This window comes from Silene latifolia, chromosome 5 (assembly GCF_048544455.1).
Source record: "Silene latifolia isolate original U9 population chromosome 5, ASM4854445v1, whole genome shotgun sequence".
In the NCBI taxonomy this organism is placed as follows: Eukaryota; Viridiplantae; Streptophyta; class Magnoliopsida; order Caryophyllales; family Caryophyllaceae; genus Silene; species Silene latifolia.
The window spans coordinates 27,053,235-27,073,154 of record NC_133530.1 but is presented as its reverse complement, the minus strand read 5'-3'; the positions used below and the strand labels follow the sequence as shown (position 1 = coordinate 27,073,154).

At 37.3% G+C, this 19,920-nt stretch overlaps 5 protein-coding genes across 5 annotated transcripts; 1 reads left to right on the top strand and 4 right to left on the bottom strand.

The window, feature by feature from the left end:
* Nucleotides 1-469: 469 nt before the first annotated feature.
* On the top strand, nucleotides 470-1,871 carry LOC141656028 (protein RRP6-like 2). The gene has a single exon (XM_074462989.1). It carries the CDS (start codon nucleotides 543-545, stop codon nucleotides 1,863-1,865), a length of 1,323 nt encoding a protein of 440 aa, XP_074319090.1. The 5' UTR covers nucleotides 470-542; the 3' UTR covers nucleotides 1,866-1,871.
* A 275-nt stretch (nucleotides 1,872-2,146) lies between these two features.
* On the bottom strand, nucleotides 2,147-4,100 carry LOC141656027 (protein trichome birefringence-like 4). The gene is made up of 5 exons (XM_074462988.1): nucleotides 3,554-4,100; nucleotides 3,269-3,461; nucleotides 2,967-3,169; nucleotides 2,726-2,884; nucleotides 2,147-2,638 (listed from the first exon to the last, which is right to left on the bottom strand). The coding sequence occupies exons 1-5, from the start codon at nucleotides 4,021-4,023 to the stop codon at nucleotides 2,329-2,331; spliced, it is 1,335 nt and encodes a 444-aa protein (XP_074319089.1). The 5' UTR covers nucleotides 4,024-4,100; the 3' UTR covers nucleotides 2,147-2,328.
* Nucleotides 4,101-4,555: 455 nt separating this feature from the next.
* Nucleotides 4,556-6,868, bottom strand: LOC141656026 (protein trichome birefringence-like 4). The gene is made up of 5 exons (XM_074462987.1): nucleotides 6,396-6,868; nucleotides 5,944-6,109; nucleotides 5,510-5,712; nucleotides 5,267-5,425; nucleotides 4,556-5,075 (listed from the first exon to the last, which is right to left on the bottom strand). The coding sequence occupies exons 1-5, from the start codon at nucleotides 6,848-6,850 to the stop codon at nucleotides 4,751-4,753; spliced, it is 1,308 nt and encodes a 435-aa protein (XP_074319088.1). The 5' UTR covers nucleotides 6,851-6,868; the 3' UTR covers nucleotides 4,556-4,750.
* A 1,598-nt stretch (nucleotides 6,869-8,466) lies between these two features.
* On the bottom strand, nucleotides 8,467-9,803 carry LOC141655114 (uncharacterized). Its single transcript, XM_074462210.1, has 3 exons — nucleotides 9,519-9,803; nucleotides 9,086-9,311; nucleotides 8,467-8,840 (listed from the first exon to the last, which is right to left on the bottom strand). The coding sequence occupies exons 1-3, from the start codon at nucleotides 9,801-9,803 to the stop codon at nucleotides 8,713-8,715; spliced, it is 639 nt and encodes a 212-aa protein (XP_074318311.1). The 3' UTR covers nucleotides 8,467-8,712.
* Nucleotides 9,804-10,902: 1,099 nt separating this feature from the next.
* LOC141657107 (acetate--CoA ligase CCL3-like) lies at nucleotides 10,903-16,279 on the bottom strand. The gene is made up of 3 exons (XM_074464242.1): nucleotides 15,829-16,279; nucleotides 13,147-13,737; nucleotides 10,903-12,039 (listed from the first exon to the last, which is right to left on the bottom strand). Exons 1-3 carry the CDS (start codon nucleotides 16,033-16,035, stop codon nucleotides 11,143-11,145), a joined length of 1,695 nt encoding a protein of 564 aa, XP_074320343.1. The 5' UTR covers nucleotides 16,036-16,279; the 3' UTR covers nucleotides 10,903-11,142.
* Between the last annotated feature and the right edge of the window lie 3,641 nt (nucleotides 16,280-19,920).

Below are 19,920 nucleotides of genomic sequence, written 5' to 3'. Positions count from 1 at the left end.
AAAAGAATTGAAGTTGCACGGATGAAGAAGTGTGTCAGTGTGTGTATAATATGTATCTAGTTATCTACTACTATGATATCCAGCATCATTATTTATTTTGGGATTATTTATTATTTATTTATTTTAAGTGTTTTGCTAAGGTTGGAGAGTTGGAGACTCTATAAACGCTCGAAAAAAGCTTTTATTAATATAGATAGATAGATAGATTGATTGATTAATTGAATGAACTCAGAAACTTTATAGTAAAACTCAAAAATTTTAAAACAAAACTCTAAAACTTGGTGATAATAAATCGGATGTATAATCCACTTACTGCAAATACTACCAATAAGCAAATTTACCCCCCACGTCCCCACGGTTTCCATAATAAGTTGCCTAAACCGAGTGTAAATAGGATTAGAAACCTCCAACAACAAAGTTATATATATAACACGACTGCACGAAAACTCTACGAAACAACAAACAACAAGACACTGAAATTCTGAAACCCAAAACGCAAACAACTGCAAAAACCCACCTTTAATCTGCTCAATAAATTCACTATGACCATCCCTTTTCACGTACCCAATATTCCGAAACCACAAGACCTTTACGGTATCAAACCCGACAACTCAAACACCCCATTCGTCCAACCGGGACTTCCAGATGAGTTGAGCCGTTATTCTGCTTGCGAGTTAGTTGATCAGCCCCGTCACCTCGACAAAGTGGTTGCACCTGGTTCTCTTGAATCAACTCCGTTCACTTACATTGAAACTGTGGAAGGTTTGGAAGCTTTGAGGTCTAAGCTAGAGGTAGCCACTGAATTTGCCGTAGATCTTGAAGCGAATAACTATCGTTCTTTTCAGGGGCTAACCTGTTTGATGCAAATTTCGACGCGAACGGAAGATTTCGTGGTCGACACACTAAAGTTGCATCATTCTATTGGTCCCTATTTGAGAGGTGTTTTCTTGGACCCTAAGAAACGAAAGGTTATGCACGGGGCTGGAAACGACATCTTATGGCTGCAACGTGATTTTGGGATTTTTGTGTGTAATCTGTTCGATACAATGCAAGCTTCTCGGGTGCTTAAATTGGGGCCTAATAGTTTGGCCCATCTTCTTATTTACTTTTGCGGAGTTGCGGCAAATAAACAGTATCAGACTTCAGATTGGAGAATTCGACCTCTGCCTCGTGAGATGCTCCATTATGCCCGTGAAGACACGCATTACCTTTTGTACATCTACGATAAGATGAGGTCTCGGCTTGTTGCTGGACGTGGGTCTTTTGAATATAATGATCCGTTGCTTGAGGTATATTTGAGGAGCCATAATGTATGCAGGACGCTCTACCAGAAAGAGTTGTTTAAGGAGGATTCATATGAGAAGTTGTTCAGTTCGGGTAATGCTGGATTGGATTTTGATCAGGTTAATGTTGCTGCAAGGCTTTATAAATGTCGGGACCGGATTGCACGAGAGAATGACGAGAGTACTGGGTATGTCCTTCCCAACAAGTTGCTGCTAGAGTTCTGTGACAAACTGCCCGTATCAGAGTCCGAGTTCCTGTCTATTGCTAAATCACATAACTGTCATAAACATCCCTTGCTTCTCAAAAACATGGGTGAACTTCTCAAGATTATTGGAAACTTAGATGTCATTGAGAAGGCGTCTCAAATCAACGGCTCGAATCCAAAACAAAAGCCTATGCCAGATTACATCAACCCCAACAAACAACCACATCTCGAGATGCAATACATGTATCAAATGAGCACACCACAGGGTTATTATGTTACCGTAGTATATCCTCAAGCATGTTATGTTAATGCTGCTTCCCCACTTGGGTATTACATTCCTGTAGAGGGTCCTCTACTTTCGAACTCGTTGTATTGAACTGTTGCCAGTCATTATCAATATCAAATCTGCTGATTTTTTTCAAAATTACTTTAATGTTATTCCTGTCAATGGATGATTATTAATGCTAGGCTGACTATAGATAATGTCACATGTTGTTTATTAACAGTAGTCGTTTTGTGTCGGAATCTCGTCAAAGACAGTAGCTTGCAACCTTTATCAAGTCACTCTAGGCTCAAAGAGAAGAAAAAAAATGCCAATTGAAGAAACAATGTTCTTCAAAGCAATGATAAATATGAAACTTTGTCGAATACTTCGACTTTTATGCAATTTCTTAGCTTTCTGAAATTTATAACATCAATATGAATGGTTCAACACAAGTACACAACTCATGTAATGCTATACAATGTTTTTTCAAGCAATTTCTGAATACAACAATTTCCTACATGTACTGATGATCTAAAATTCTCGAAAAAAAACCAAGTATGATCAACTAAACCCTTCAAGACAGCAACAAAGACGCGTAAAGAAGGTGGTTCCAAGAGTCAGGAACACCAGGAAGGCACCAGTGACTACAATCCTGGATCATGTCAGGTTTCCGGATTGTCCCTGGTTGTCGGTTTATTGAAGGATGTGCATCTTTTCGGTAACCTGTCATCTTGGTAATGTTGAGATATACTACTGGAGTCTTCATTTTCGAGATCACTGATTCAAGTGTCCTCATCATCCATGGATATGGTGCTAGAAAACTGTCATTTGTGATTGGTTTTGTTTCGCCGTCACAACTTCCACCTGAATTCCACTGCCCTCCTCTGCCCAAAACAAATGCACACGTAAATTTCAACCAGATCGTGGTCTCACAAGATCGTTTCACACGAGACTTGCGAATTGAAATATACCTGAAATGAGAAGCAGAATAACCGGCAAAGAAAACTTTGGTTTTGTTCCGATCAACTTTTTTGTCGACCCATTTCGACCAAGTGTTTAAGGCCTTTGTATAGGCTTCCTTCACTTTCAATTTGCCATGTACAAAATCACCCTCTTGGAAGAAATTCTGCCTGCATAATGTAAAAATAAGCAACTAAACTCGAATAATACAGTAAAAATTCATCAGCTGTGATATTAATTAACTAAATTTACCCGTTTTGAGTTTTGTGGTAAGTCCACCAATGACCAGTATTGAAGACAAGAAAATCAGCATTATTATACTTGGAAGTCGAAGATTGCATCATATCGAGTCTAAGCGTTTCTCTACGCGACTCTACACCCTCAAAGCTTGTCGGATTTTTCCATTGTTGGACTAAGAAAGGCGCTCTGATGAATTCTATAGTGCAATTATAATCCTAACAGATTAACATCAGCAAATTAAACAAACATTAACATAACAAAATCAGATTAAGATGCATCAAAATCATTAGATTAAATAAAATTATTCGGATCACCTGAAATTCGTAAGCATAGGAACCTTCTTTTCTGAACTGTCGCCTTTCGGAAACTTCTGAAATCCTGTTCTTATCGACTAATGACATTCTTAAAGAACAAACCAAAGATTGCCACATGTTTCGGTTTAATGAATCTCCGACAAATACCATTCTTTTTCCTTTCAACATCTCCAACATTTTCACCCCATCAAATCTAACATAGTATTACAATCAAAACCCGAAATTATTCAAGAATTAATTATATTTAATAAAAAAATCAGAAAAAATTAGAAATAAAGAACAGACCTTGGAATATCACACCCATAAGGGTGCCACCTATACCTCAAGTAATCAAGATCAAGACGACCATTGTTGAAACAATTGAAGGCGTAGTCGAGATACGGACATGACCCAGGTGGGTAAACCGGGTCAGAATCATCCACAACCCATTTCCCATCAAATATATCACAAGAACCGCTCTTTTCTCCAATTACACCAATCTCATTGCCCATCTGACTTCTTGGAGGGATAGAATCGACACCAGCAGCGAAACTTGACCCGTTTTCAGTAAACGTAGCCGACCTGTTTTGATTGGCAGTAGCGAAAAGATTTGGAACGGAGGATAAGGAAGTAGAGACAAGTTTTGAAGTTACGGTCGATTCGTTAATGGAGGTTAAAGTGTAATTTGCTGTTAATAATGGAGGATTTAGTACTAAGATTAAGAGTGATAAAAGTATTAGAAAAAGTGTGAAGATTAATCGGGTTTTTCTCGCCATTTTAGCAGATAAAAAGATGATTAATTTGATTATTATGAGGTTTATGACTTAATTTTTGTTGATTATTATGAATGTACGATATTGTTATGATGGTAGTTATAGAGTTCGTTTGGCGGTTATGTTTCTGTTAGAGTGTTTCATGAATTTGGCGCCAAAGTGTGTAAACTGAAATAACAGAACATTATGAAGTGGGTTGAGTTGATGTAATAATAGGGGATTAATATTTTATTGGTGTATGAAATGAGAAGTGTAAATTGGGAAAAAGTCTAAAATTTTGTTTGGGAATTAGTAAACTATATGTAAGAAATAGTAATTATTTTATTATTTTATTACCCGTATTGAATCTTGATCACCACATTGTATATGCATGGAGCCAATCGACCGGACCATGTGACATGGTGACCAAAAAAAGTTAATTTTGACTCTGTAACGGATGATAACAAGTAAAAAAGGTTTCTAAAGATTGTTGTAATCAAACTAAAACGACGAATTCCCAAATCAAATTGATATGTAATATTATGTAACAACAACATTATAACAACATCCTCCCATTATATCAAAGGCTCCCGTAAATTGCGAAATAATATTATGTAAGATACAAGTAAAAGAATTTTTCGTGTGTATCAATTCTAATTAGAGATCATCTCAATCTCCACAAAACATCTACATACTACTCTAATATACAACAAAATTTTCTTGCAAAGCAAGATTAATTAAGGGGATAAAATTAATTAGTTGAATTAGAGGCCAACAATAAGGAAGCATAAAGAAGCTGGTTCCAAGAGTCTGGTACTCCAGGAAGACACCAATGGCTGCAATCTTGGACTACACCAGGGCGCGGTTTTGAACCAGGATGTCGGTATACAGACGGGTGCCCATCATTTCTGTAGTCTGTTAACTTGGTAATGTTTAGATATGTAACTGGTGTACTCATCTTTGAGATTACTGTTTCAAGAGCGGTCATCATCCATGGATACGGTTCCAGGAGTTTTTCGTCACTAATTGGTTTTGTTTCGTTGTCGCAAGTTCCTCCTGAATTCCAGTCTCCTCCTCTGCTCCAATTAAATTCAGGAATAAAAATTAGCGACGATGATAAAGTTTAGGTAACTTAATATTTTTACTATTTTGGTTTCGATTGGGTAGGACTGTTTTACACTTTTATAGTAAGGGATATTCAATTATTGGGGTACACGTTAGAAAATCTGTTACTTAGGTTGATTCAGGGGTTAGAAAAGCGTCTTACTTGAAATGAGTAGCGGTATAGCCCACAAAGAAGACTTGAGTTTTGTTCTTGTTAACATTATTGTCAACCCATTGTGCCCAAGTGTTTAGGGCTATTTTGTAAGCATCTCCCACTTCCATCTTTTGGTGTAGAACATCACCCTCTTGGAAGAAATTCTCCCTGCAATAAGATATTGTAAGACCGTCTTACTCAATACCTTTTGAATAAACACAAATTTTAACTCATCATTGTAACTTTTCATACCCATTTTGAACTTTGTTGTGATTCCACCAATGACCAGTGTTAAAGATGAGGAAATCAGCATTATAATACTTGGAGATAGCATCATGTATCAAATCAATTCGTAACTTCTCGACGGGTGTTTCTCTATCAGTTGATCCTGGGAGTTCCTTCCATTGTTGGACTAAGAATGGCGCTGTGATCAATATTATGCTGCTATCATAATCCTAACCCCAAAACACAAACCTCGTCAGCATCAGAATCGCCTTTGTTTTACTCTCTTTGCACAAATGTTTTAAACAAGTTTATTGTAAAACGGTTTATTTTTTAATAATTGCATTTACCCATTAATATGGTTATAAAAATCATTCCCATTGTGACATTAAAGGGAAATTTTGACAATTTTGGATAATAATCAAGAAGAAAACAGAATTTTTCAAATGTAAATAAAAAAATACCTTAATTTGAATCAACATTGTGTCTCTTTTTAAAACTCTGGTGCCAGTAATATTAAACGCCCACAATGAACAAACCAAAGAATCCCACATATTGCGGTTTAGTGAATCACCGACAAACACCATTCTTTTCCCTTTTAACATTTCCATCATTTTCTTCCCATCAAACCTATCATTCAAAATTACCATTAATCATTACCAAAACTTTTAAATCATAAATCAATTTATTACAAATTATCGATGATGTAAAGATAAAATAAGTATCCACTAAATAAAATACTTAGAGGTTCTTGGGAGAGATTCCAAGAGTAAATCTATGAAGGTACAGTATAAAAAGAACAATATCGTACTATTGTGGACCGTAGGCACGGACATTTAGTAAGACAAACAAAGGACACAAAACCAAGATTAAAACATTTTAATCATAAGAAACTAAAAATGAAAAAAGGTCAAACCTTGGAACATCGCACCCATCAGGTTGCCATCTATACTTGAAGTAACTCGAATCGCGTCGACCGCTCCTAAAACAATTAAACGAGTTACCCACAAACGGGCATGACCCGGGTCCGTAAACCGGGTCAGAATCATCATAAACCCAATTCCCATCAAATATATCACAGTAACTCTTTACGGGTGGATCCGACGACATTGACCCGTTTTCGACCAGGCCGGTAGGGGACGGAGCCACATAACTCGACTCGTTTCGAGTCGAGAAAAGGTTAGAAGTCAACGATGATAAAGTAGTTGATGAAAAAGGGTTGGATTTTAAAGGAAAGTTTAAGAAGAAGATTGAAGTGAAGAGGATGATGAAGGTTATGGAGGTAAGTAGTGTTGTTTTGGATTGGAGTATTTGAGAGATTGGTTTATTTGTTAATGGTGACATTTTTAATTTTAATGGAGTTGAAAACATGTGTGTATGTGTTTGTGGTTGAAGGTTGTCAATCGTGTTATTATTCTGTTAAAATTGTTGGAAGGATTGTATTTGGAGGGAAGTGGAAATGTGAATTGGTGAAACAGAGTAACGTGGATGTCCTTTAGAGGTGGTATCGGATCAGCCGGGTCGGATTTGGGTAGAGTAATATCGGGTTTGGGGCAGCTAAACATTTTGGGTTAAGTCGAGTTCGGGCCGGGTTGTTGTCCGATCAAATGATGCATCAGTCGAGTTTGGGTCGGGTCATTAGCAGATCTGATTACTTTACTTTATTGCATTATTTTAATTTTTGACCATTAATATAAGTTTTAAATAGATTCGGTAAAATCAACCCGACCCAAAAAGACTTACCCGAGACCCAAACTAGAATACCCGACCCAGCTTGAACTATATCGTAACTGACTCGACCCCATCCAAAACCACCGTACCCGAAAATGACCCAACAAAATATAACTTTAATTGACCTAAAATGACTTGAAATTACGTTTTCTCTCTTAATCATTGACCCGAAAATGATCAGACCCGAAATAACCCGACGTGCTGGGCCCAAAAATGACCCGACCAACATATCGAAACATACTTGAAACCCGAAATGACTTGATCCGACCCGAATTAACCTGAAAAAATCAGGAACTTGAACTGAACTGACCCGACCTAAACCTGTCCGGTTTGCAAGGTCTAGTTTTAAACCATTATTTGGTTTAGTTACTTAGTACCCAACGTATAATCTAAATACTAAATCATTTTTATTTTTAATGTTAAGCTTAATAATTGTCAGGTCATCAATTTAATCAGGTCAATATCGGGTTCGGGTTCAAGTCACTTATCATCGGGTAGGATCGGTTTGGGTTTGAAACATTCTAGAGTTTTACCTGGTCGGATTCGGGTCGGGTCAGACTTAACGACTTACCTTTCTTAGTCGAAGATATTCTTTTTAATTTATAGATAAAACGGGTAAGTACTCCCTCCTAATCGTTGTTTTGTTCACTATTCACAACCAATTTAACTAATGTCAAAAATAATTAGGGATTATATTACGTTACAAGTTGTTACTTAACTTTTTAGGACAGGTAATGACCAGAGTTTGAAAAATAAATGCACGCAAGTGTTGCAGACTTGCAGTCACGTAAACACAAATACGTAATTGCTCCAAACTGCCGTCGAACAAAGTATGCGTATATATATTGAGATCTAAAAGGGGACAAATCATTAGGTTAGCCATGTTGACATATTCTCTCATGTTCATTAAACTATTCTACCCTGATCTTCCTTTTATATGACCTCCAAGTATTTTTGGAGCTTGTTTGAAATTAATATCTTGTAATATAAAGAAATCAACAATTTATTCCAATGTTTCAAGAGCTCTATAAATAAATAAATAAATAAATAAAGGTGTGTCATGCGAGTTTTTATTAAGAACTAGACTAGAAAAAACTCGTACATGACATGACTAACCTCAAATATAAAACCGGGTCAATATTAGATGAAACAAATTAGTTGTTAGTTCTACTTCCTAAATCCTAGACATTGTACTTTTCATAATACCTCACTATTTAACCTAGTTTAAGTTTAAGGCGAATATATTTTCTAAATAATAATCTGTAAAACTCATATGAGTTCATTTTGTATAACGATTATAATGTTACATTATTTGTGTCATAGTTGTGCCAACTAATTACATTTATAGAACGGACTTAAACCCGACAAAAAATTCACACATTATTACAAGTAGTGTTTGGTTTTAACCATATAAGAAAACATGTACAATAATTTTTACATTCACTAATATTCAGATATATTGGTGGTAATAAATATAGGTCTCATGCATCATGGTAACAGATTTACTGCACAAAAATGAGCCATAAAATTGTTATCACTGTGAAGGACAACAGACCAAATTTAGGCTCACTCCCAATGCTTCCACTCCCTTCATCAGCTTCACTAATGTGCTCTCCCACATCCAAATCACCTGCATTAGACCGTCATCTGAATATTACGGTGCGCACATATACAACTTACACAAACTCGTAGATGTGAAGCAAGGACGGATCCAGGATTCCGACTTCATAATAACAACTTAACAAGACCTTTGCAACTTTTTATGTCTAATACGATGGTATAGTGGAAAGGAAGAGTTGTTCGAATTTGAGGCATACTCACTAGTACTCAAAATCCCTCTCGCTCTGTCACTGAAAAACGGAGTAAATTGATTACCTCTGTGAAAACCATGACCACAAGCAGCTGAAATGGTGTCTCTGACATTCTGAGTGGTAGCCTGGTTGAAGAACAGAAAGTTGTCCATTATTTCTTCTAAGCAGTCCAGTACATGGTTCGTCTCCTCTAGACAAGGCCCATTGCAGAACTCATCAACTTGATCATGGGGTACATGGAGATCTCCTTTTGCTGATAGTCTACACGATTCGTCGCAGCTGTTGTATATCTGAAAGAATAGAAGGGGAAGATCCAATGTACTTGACTGATCATGAACATAATGGCAACATAATGAATTATTCCTATAAGAATTACCCTTATTCCATGCGAGTCCTAAGTAACTAGCCCGACAACCCAAGCAAGTTGAAAATCTGAAAACCTTATCTTTAAGGAAGTGTATAGATTCCTTGAAAAAAAAAAAAGGAAAAGGGCTTACATGTTTCTCACGGAAGCATAGCAGGCCACCGGCAACAATATGAGCTGGATCATTGCCACGGCCAGTTCCACCCTCTCCCTCATTGTGTCCGTCACCACCTCCATGCCCATGACCTTCGCCACCACCATCAAAACCTCCATTTTCAACTCCTCCCTCACAACCATTATCCCTGCCATTGCCTTCATGACCGTGATCCACGTCCTTCTCTTCATGAGTTGGGTGCTTGCCTATAGGACCATCTTCCCCTGATGAAGGATAACAGTCTCCTGTGAGATTGTCTCCCATACAGAAATTGTGTGACGTTCAATTAATGGGGGAGTTGTCTCAAATGTATTTTAACGGTAATGAAAGTCTCTTTCAGAATATACAGAGTGAGACTATCTCATTCTCATTCAAGAATTCTTGGAAGAGCAATTATGAAAAATATTTTAAAATGAAAGACACATTCTTCATAAAATGAAATTTTCTACACAATAATGTAAATCATGATCATGTGCACATCTCTAAAATCATACCTGAGGTGCAGCTGAAAATTACAGTACAGACGATCAAAAACATGTAAACATACTGTCTTACAGTAACAGAGGATGCCATAGGTAAATGATGTATTAAGGCGACAAAAACTCAGATAACAAATGCAGATTTTATACATGTCCTTATGTTAATTACTTGGCTTAATCGATAAGTTTTCATTTGGGAGATCAAAACCCTTGTTCTCAGGGAAAGTAAACACAGGATATAATAGCAGAGTAACTGATGAGTAAAATAATGAGTTAGGTGAATAATTGCCAGACGACATTTCTTGTATACAGATTTTTGGTTTGAAGTGTAAAGCTGGGTTTTCTCAACATAACCGAGTGAATAAACAAAGTAGGTTGAATTACCCTTCAGAGTAAAGGACAGTGACATGCAAGTGACCCAATTTCGGGTTTTCAAGTTACCTTGAAACTTTACCTAACCATGATTTATGCAAATGCAAAAGAAAATCTAGACAGTTCCAGATTTTGATTTGACAAAAACCACAATAATTTAGAGGGAAAAACAATGGGTTTCGACAGCAGTAAAATGCTGTCCTTTGCCTGAAAGAACGTCATCTGCATCCTCGAATGGCTTTTCACGTGATACCAGCGGAATTTACTTACTGGACACTTTTTCACCATCTGGTTTAGCGCAGATTAGTACCAGGCGGCCTAAATTGGACCCAAGGCCGACAAATTTGTCACTCATGTTTCTAAAGTTGTTGCATTCTTAGTGAATCGAACTCAATACCTCTAATAAGGCAAGATCGGCCTGAATTCATCCGCAAATTCTGCAGGTCTTTTACCAAATGTTTCCACACAGAAATAGACGACTTGTGCTCACAGTATAATGATAGTAATCAACATAAACACAAACTACACCAACATTGCATTTCCAACAACAAAGGTTTTACAATGTTGTAGTACAAGCACTTTTTTCCAACAGAGATTAATATGTATGAATAGTACAACTTCTCATTATAGGGAAAGCGACGTAAACAACATCTCACAACTGCGATTATAACTTATTCTGTAACTGTAACTTCGGGAAATAAAATACGCCAAGATAAAATTGTAGAACAAGTATTATAACTTAATACTCACAATTACAACCGACTGTGCTTCACAGGTCCCATCTCTTTAGCTTTAGACCTCAGCACATGTTTCTGTATCTTCCCTGTAGCAGTCTTTGGCAACGGTCCGAAGAAAACTGATTTTGGAACCCAGTAAGCCGGCATTTTGGACCGACAAAACTTCATGATGTCTTCAGCTAAACGCTGCTTATCTGACTGGTCCACCTCCGGTTTCAATGTCACAAACGCACAAGGAGACTCCCCCCACTTTTCATCAGGTCTCGCCACAACTGATACCTCGAGTATAGCAGGGTGCATATAGAGACTGTTTTCTACCTCCACACTGCTAATATTTTCACCTCCAGATATAATAATGTCTTTTGACCGGTCTTTGATCTCGATATAGTTATCGGGATGCTTAACAGCCAAGTCACCTGAATGGAACCATCCATTTGCAAAAGATTCCTCATTAGCTTTCGGGTTCTTTAAATAGCCTTTCATTACTGTATTTCCTCTAAAGACAATTTCCCCAACCGTCTTCCCATCGGCTGGTACTGGTTTCATGTCTTTCGGATTGACGACATCAACGGCTTCCATACCAACGTACCGAACCCCTTGCCTTGCATTCAGACGCGCTTGTTCTACTGGGGGCCGAGAGTCCCACTCGGGCTTCCAAGCACAAATAGTAGAGGGCCCATAAGTCTCGGAGAGCCCATAAGTATGGGCAACACGGAAGCCACGCTTAGACATCTCAAAGAGCACAGGAGGAGGAGGTGCCGCCCCTGCAGTCATGACATGCACGAGACGAGGGAGGGGTTGGATTATGTCTTCTTTTTTGGCATTGACAATGGTATTGAGTACCACAGGAGCTGCACAGAAATGGGTGACTCCATTGTTGGCTATTGCTTGGTAAACTCCTTTTGCCGTTACCTAAAGACAAAGCAACATAGGAAGAAGAGGTTATATATGCATGTTGAACCTAAATACTCCGGAAGTACTTAGTCCATATGAGAAGCATTCAAAGAAACACTTCAGAAGGAAAACATCAACAAAAATCACAAGTAGACGAGTGCAGAAATTGAAAGATGGCCCAAGAACTAAACTGAATCAAGGTTTACAAGCTTGGCCTCACTTCTTAGTCTCACCGATTGCTTTAAAGACGACTAGCAGTGCCAATATATAGTGCTCTCATCAAGACTAAGCATCTGTTTGGCCCGAAAGTGTTTTTTCACTACATACAAACTAGGACAAACACTAACTTTTAGCAAGACAAAAACTACTTTATTTAAAGCCCAAACATCAAATTTAACCCTTAGAAATAGAAGTAGCAATTTTTACTTCTAATTCCCAGAATCCCAGTAACTGTACAGTTGCAAAATGCAAGCTAACTTCCCCACTAAAACCGGTTATCTCATATAATTATCAGTCTATAAAAAGTGTAAGCATTTATTTATTTCAGTATATAATTACAATGATTTTTTATAATGATGATAATGATAATACGATAAAAGGTGACACTAATTTATGCATTTATAAATTTATACAACGATGAAATGAGAAAAAAAAAAAATGAAGCAATTTATATGTAACATTAAAAAATTATCGGAAGTACTTTTATTACTCCGTATAAGTTTAACCAAACATGGCCCAATTTCTTGAAAAACAGTTTCTTTTAAAAGTTGCTTTACAAAAGCCATTCTTTAAAAACTAGGCCTAACGTTAACATGCTCTAAGAGCAGCTTACCTTGAAGAGTTATATCCACAGAAAAGACTGATGCATAAAGTTGTACCAGTTTTTTTATTAATATCATGTTATCAATTCATTCAATATGCACTTTTGTCGAATATCTTCTAGTTTAGCAGTTTCTGGCATATTTAGCTACTTGGATTTACTGACTATCGTGCAATAATCTCGTAAAAACAGAACCATCAGAGATAGACAGCATATCTAAGAGCAGAAGGCAGCAACATTTAGTAGTGCGGCCTCATGCATTATGCATGTAACTAGTACAGCTAGAATGTATCCATCACACTTACCTGTCTAAGACAAACGCTGGTCCCACACAGAGCAGCTAGAGTCCACGGGAAGCACCATCCATTACAATGGAACATGGGTAGCGTCCAAAGGTACACAGGTCCTTCAGTCATTTGCCAGATAACAACATTACTCATAGCCATAAGATATGCTCCTCGATGATGTAATACAACACCCTTAGGACTCGCTGTTGTACCAGAAGTATAACCTAGAGTGATGCTCTGCCACTCATCTTTTGGTGGTTGCCAAGCAAAATCCGGATCACCAGTCTCCAGGAACTTCTCGTACTCAATCGCACCTTTGCTTAAAGCATATTCGAGACCTTTGCGATCACAAGCTTCATCAGCTATAACGACCAAGATTGGGGGCTTAAATTTGCCTTTGCTCTTCTCAGCCAGAATTTTTAAAGCCTCCTCGGCCAAAGTGAAGAATTCTTGGTCAACCATTATGAGTATGGATTGTGAATGGCCGAAGAGGAAAGCGGTAGTTTCTGCATTGAGACGGACATTGACGGTGTTCAAAACAGCTCCGGACATCGGAACTCCAAAATGAGCCTCAAAAATGGCTGGAACATTTGGAGCAATGATTGATACCTAAAGTTACAAATTTCAACATAAGTCATTTAGCGTACAGCCTTGGGAAAAGGACTCCATCATGATGAATAATCAACACAAAGGAACAGATCGATACTACAAGAGAAAATTGATGCAGTTTCAATATTTCATTGTCTATCTTTCTGATACCCGTCCCGTATTATATTAGCAGAAAAGTTCACCCCAATTACCTCTACTAATAATCAAAACAAGAAGAGAACCAACAGAGTAACCTTAGCAGCAACAAATGACAAACTGGCAAAAAAGACTGTACTTAACAATACAAAGATCTTTGCCACAGAAAATATAAGCAGCCAAGCAACACTCATTTTAACAATTTCAAGTTAGTAAATAGTAACGAAACAATAAATCATGATCTATCAATTGAAGGTAGGCTGAATCATGCTCCAGAACTTTTTTTCAAAATCCAAATAATGTGCACCTCCTTCTTCACATGTGTGTTAGACCTAGGAGAATTGATGTAATGGCCAGAGGATGTGCTTTTCAGTTGAATAGTATTACTCTAGATTCTTGCAACGAATGAATTGCAGTCGATGAAATTTACCTAAAGTAGCTGCTTAAGAATTATTGCAATGGTATAGAAAAATAAAAATAAAAAATTATCCTTATAACATGAACTTTCATTTTGTTACTTTGCCTACAAATTGGCCTAACCTAATGACAATAACCTATAAAAATGTGTTCCTGAAAACAGATGACGAGATGACAAAAAATTAAAATTAAGTACCTAAAAAAAGTAATTATAAGCGCATATGCGCCTAAAAACACCTAAACTTAAAGAACCTATCAGTCTTTAAGAGATGATTATCTTGAGTGACAAACCTATTAACCTAACATTAGGTTTGTCCAATGTATTGAATATCATACCAAGTAGGAAAATACATAAACCAAGCTATCTTATACATCCTCGATTGCACATTTCCACGTCCTACTGAAAAAGAGTATATTTTTGTTCAAACGTAAAATAAAATCTTAATGGAGTGCTTGTTTGAGCTACAATCTCAGTCAATACAACATTGAGATTTGTTTTCACATTGCCGATAGTCCTATACGACGAAAAACACAGCAATGCTGACTTTTTTCCCTTTTGATTCTTATTTTGAAGCACTACAGATGAGACAAGCTAATTTCTATTGCGATATACTGATACAAATAAATTGCAAAAAAAAAAAAAAAAAGTCTTCACCTATATTCATCCTAGCTACAACTTACAGAGCATGACAACCGAATGTAATACTCAAATGAGTGCAGGATTTAGCAGAAGATTAGGACTTTTGTTTAACCAACAAAAATTAAGAAATATTCAAGTAATAATACTGAGTAGTAAGTCGCCACATTCATGCGTTGATTCAAAATTCTCCGGGCAAAAGAGTGATTGATCACCTACTACTACATATATTATGACGATTTCAAAAACGATAAAACTTATTAGAGATAAACACCGTCACGCTTAATCACGCTTTAGAAGCTCATATTTGTATCCCTGAACAGCAATCAACGACTCTGATTATTCCTACAACATTCAATCCTTCAACTATTTACTTCATCCAAAAACACAATCTTACAGATGTTCAGTCATAGGAATCAGAACTTTCACTTATGTACTACTACCTCCGTTACCTTGAGTATACATATTTTAAATCCGCCTTACAGATTTTTTTGAAAAATGTATTAAAAAAAAATCGAAATCAGATGCTCTCACATGAACTTCAATCATTGATCACTCAAATTCGAGAAAATACTCCATATACATTCAAACAAAGCTGCAAAAACTGCAAATCAAATCAAAAACTCAAACGAGTAAACGACGATCAAATACAAAACAAATCATATCTACTGTCGCACGAATTTAATAGAATGTGTCGTATACTTTCAAACGAAGCTACAAAAACTTCAAATCAAATCAGAAAAACAAAACAAAAAAAAAAAAAAATCGAGCAGTAACATTGACATATCTACTAGAACTTGAAAATTGAGAGAATGATCATTGATCAGTATACTTTGAGCTACAAAAATACTTGAAATTTAACATACAAAAATCAAAAAATGAAGAAAGAAAGAGGAGAAAACCGTAGAAGCGGTGGCGATGTGACGGCGAGAGAGAGCGGAAGCAAGGCGACGACAGCGGTGGTAAGTTTGAAGCCAATTGTAGCGAACACCGCCATGGATGACGGAGGTACGGTTAGGATGTACGGTGGCAGCGCGTTCGAGGAACCAGAGTGGTGTGAGTGCCGTGTAGTTTGCAGCGTTTTTTGGTAGATCATCTATGTCTTCCATTGTTGTTGGTAATGGTGGTTTTTTTTTTGTTGTTTTTTATTTCCGTTTTTGGTCCCTCACTCACTCATTTAAGTTTGATGATTGTAGGGATTAGGATTGAGGATTTGATGGGGAGAAATTGTGGCCGTTTTTAAGGAATGAGGAGTTGTTGCCAACTTGCCCACTGATGCGCACACCACATGACTGTGTGACACTCACTAATCTCATCACAAAATGGGAGTATTAAATTAGTGATTCACACTATCCAATTCGACCCGACCCAAATTCAATATGAAGTTGATGAGTATGAAAAAGATGATGTGATTCGTTGTATAGTTTATTCGAAGCGTACAAAATATTAGTGTAAGTTTGTTAAAAGGCGGTATTTTAATAAGTTTGTTAAAAAATTATCTGAATAAAAATACTTCAAATATAGATCCTATTGATAAAAATTTACCCCAAGCGTAAATCCTACTCAATTTGACCCATTTTTTTCTGGGTTAAGAACCTTAAATCTTTACTTGTAACCCGTTATCCAATTGCCCCAAATTTAATATAACCCGTTAATTTATGGTGAAGATGACCATACCCGCTCATTCCGACCATATTCTAAACAATTTGATACACGACCCCTCTTACCGCTCTAAAATAGGACAGCCTCTCTTTTACACTATCACAACTCAAATTCATGAGCAAGACAATTAGACAACACACTCCTAAGTCCTAAGTCATAACTCCTTCCTCAAAAAAAAAAAAAAAAAAAAAAAAAAAAAAAAAAAAAAAACTACTCAACTCTAAACGACTCGACAAGAATGCAATTCTAGGATTTGATAGACCAACAGCAAATTTATTTGCAACCTTGTCTATCACGTATTCACGTTAGTATAGTAGTATTTGAATACAACTCAAATTCATGAGTAAGACAATTAGACAACACACTCCTAACTCCTTCCTCTAAAAAAAAAAAAAAAAAAAAAAAAAAAAAAAAAAAAAAAAAAAAAGCTAACTCAACTCTAAACGACTCGGCAAGAATGCGATTCTAGGATTTAATTGACCAACAGCAAGTTTATTTGTAACCTTTTTTTTATTGGCACCCGAAAAGAAAGGTTCCTAGTGGGATCTCAAGGCCCGTTTAGCAAGGCCATGAGCTCTTTCATCGAGATTCCTGTGCACATAACTAAAACAAAGACAATGAAAAGATGAAGTAAGACTATCAATGTCTTCAAAGATTCCTCGAACTTGGTGATGCTTATTTTCCTGTCATGCCCATTGGATCAGCAGCTGAAGGCAATCAGAAGAAATTTCCAAATGGAGAATGCCCTGTTTGTTAGCCCATTCCAACGCCACTTTTATGCCCATAGCCTCCGCTTGGATTGGGGATTTTGCCCTACCCTTAATAACTCCCTCGAACCCTCTCCCAAAGAGTTGTAGGCAATCCATCCAAAGGCTACTGCGAAGGATTTCTCCCAGCTGGCATCGACACAGATACGCGTAGCCTGACAAGTACCAAAAGTTCCAATTGTAAAGAAAGGTTTCCCTTCTTTCATCATAGCAATTTCGTTTTCCTCTTGGTGTATCTCATTAGAGGGTTGACCTTTTTTAGAGGGTGGATAATCCCCTTGATGAATCCGTAGAGTCAACATCACCAGTTGGGAGTACTTCATAAGAAAACAGCTGGAATGAAAAACTCTTCTCTAAAAATGCATCTATTTCTCATATTCCAGATACCGACAATAATCGTCAAGAACTGTATAATACGAGTATCAATATCCTCAATGGTGGTCAAATAATGTATCCAATTGATGATCCAATCACCGATTCGATAGTAGCTCCTTGAAATGAGTTAATGCCAAGGGATGATCCAGCCCATATTCTTAAGGATATCTCACAATCGCGGAAAAGGTGTTCCAAAGTCTCAATACACGGTTGCATCCCTTTACACAAATGACAGGAAGAGTCCCAATCCAGTTTCCTACGCTCAAATTCATATCTCATCGGTAGGGAATCAGTAACAATTTTCCACACTAGGATCTTCCAAGAATGGGGTCCAGGAAGATTCCATAGACGTGTTTTGCTGAAATTTCTCCTCTCCTTACATAAACGACTCTTATCCCTTCTAAATCCCTTCCGTTCATAGAAACTGTTGAAAATAACACCGTACCCACTCTTGACATTATATGTTCCATCCTTTGAGAAGGGCCAGAACACTTCATCTTTATATTGAGCTCTTAGCGGGATAGCCAAAATCCTTTCAGCGCTTTCCTCCTTACAGACTAGTTTTATTAACTCTTCATTCCATCCCCCGTTATTGTAACAGAAATCCTTAACCCGCAAGTCCTTAAGAAAGCTGAAATCCATGTCCAACCATTCATCTTTGGGGATCGGCGTATCGCCTTGTACCCATCTACTAGTCCAAACATTAAGATCTGAATCCCCCCTGATTTCTATGCAATATTATCCATAATAAATTTCATGCCATGTCCGATACTTCTTAGCCCTCAAGATCCAGAACCCACAATTGAAGGTTTCATCCCATCCTTGAAAATATTATTCCTGAAAAACTTTTCCTTAAAGATAATGCTAAAAATAGAGTCATCATTACTTACTAGATGCCATGCATGTTTCGCAAGGAGAGCTTGATTCAGACATTTAATATTCCGAATACCGAGACGCCCTTTGCTCTTCGATAGACTAGTGAAAGTTCTACTACACCAGTGGAGTGCCTTCTCTGATCTACATCCAGTCCACCAAAAATGCGACAAAAGACAATTAATCTTATTTATCACACTTACCGGTATTTTGAATATCAATAGGAAGTAAATAGAAATATTTGATAGGCCGGATGAGATGAGTGTAAGCCTCCCAGCCGGTGAAAGAAAGATCCCATTCCATGAATAAATACGTTTCATAACATTGTCTATAAGACCTTTGAAAACATCCTTTTTAGACGTCGGAACTCGATCGGCATTCCCAAGTATTTCCCTATGCCTTTGTTTTTACGAATCTTGACACCCTTAGGCCATTCCGTATTTTTGTAACTTTGTGTTGGGACCAAGATAATTCCAGTTTTCCTTCATTTATAAGTTGCCCCGAAGCTGTACAATAAGCGCTTAAAATGCGTTTTAGATGTCCGAAGGACTGCGCTTTGTCCTGAAGAAAGAAAACCGAATCATCCGCAAAGAAAAGATGAGTCAGGGGGCAATATCCCGACAGAGTTGAATTCCTTTTACTTGCCCCTTTAATTGTGCATATTCCACGTTCTTTGGAAAGAACCTCCATGCACGAAATAAAGAGGTACGAGGGATAGAGGGTCACCCCGATGTAGCCCACACCTCAGTTGGAATTGCTTTGAAGAGGTGTGCCATTAATGAGCACCTCATAAGTGACGGTAGTGATACAACCCATAATAAGGCTAATAAGACTATCTGGAAAACTGAATTTTTCAAGGACAGCTTTGAGGAAATCCCATTTAATTCTATCATAAGCCTTACTCATATCCGCTTTGAAGGCGAAGTACCATGTCTACCTTTTTTATGTGAGTTAATCTTGTGAATCGCTTCATGTGCTAAGAGAATATTTGTCTGAGATATTCTTTCCGAAAATAAAAGCATTTTGATAAGGTCCTACCAGAAAGCCCATGAATTTTAAGAGTCGATTTGTGATGCACTTCGTGACCACTCTCATGAAAACGTTGCACAAACTTATAGGTCTATAGTCTTGAACGTCCTCCGGATTATCACACTTCGGAACCAGTGTGATGAAAGTTCTATTAGCCTCCCTAAGAATCACTCCCGAATTCAGCGTTGACATAAATGCTTTCGTAAAATCCTTTCTAACGAGATGCCAACATTTCTGGTAAAAGACGGCTGGTATGCCATCCGGTCCCGGTGATTTCAAAGCTCCCAT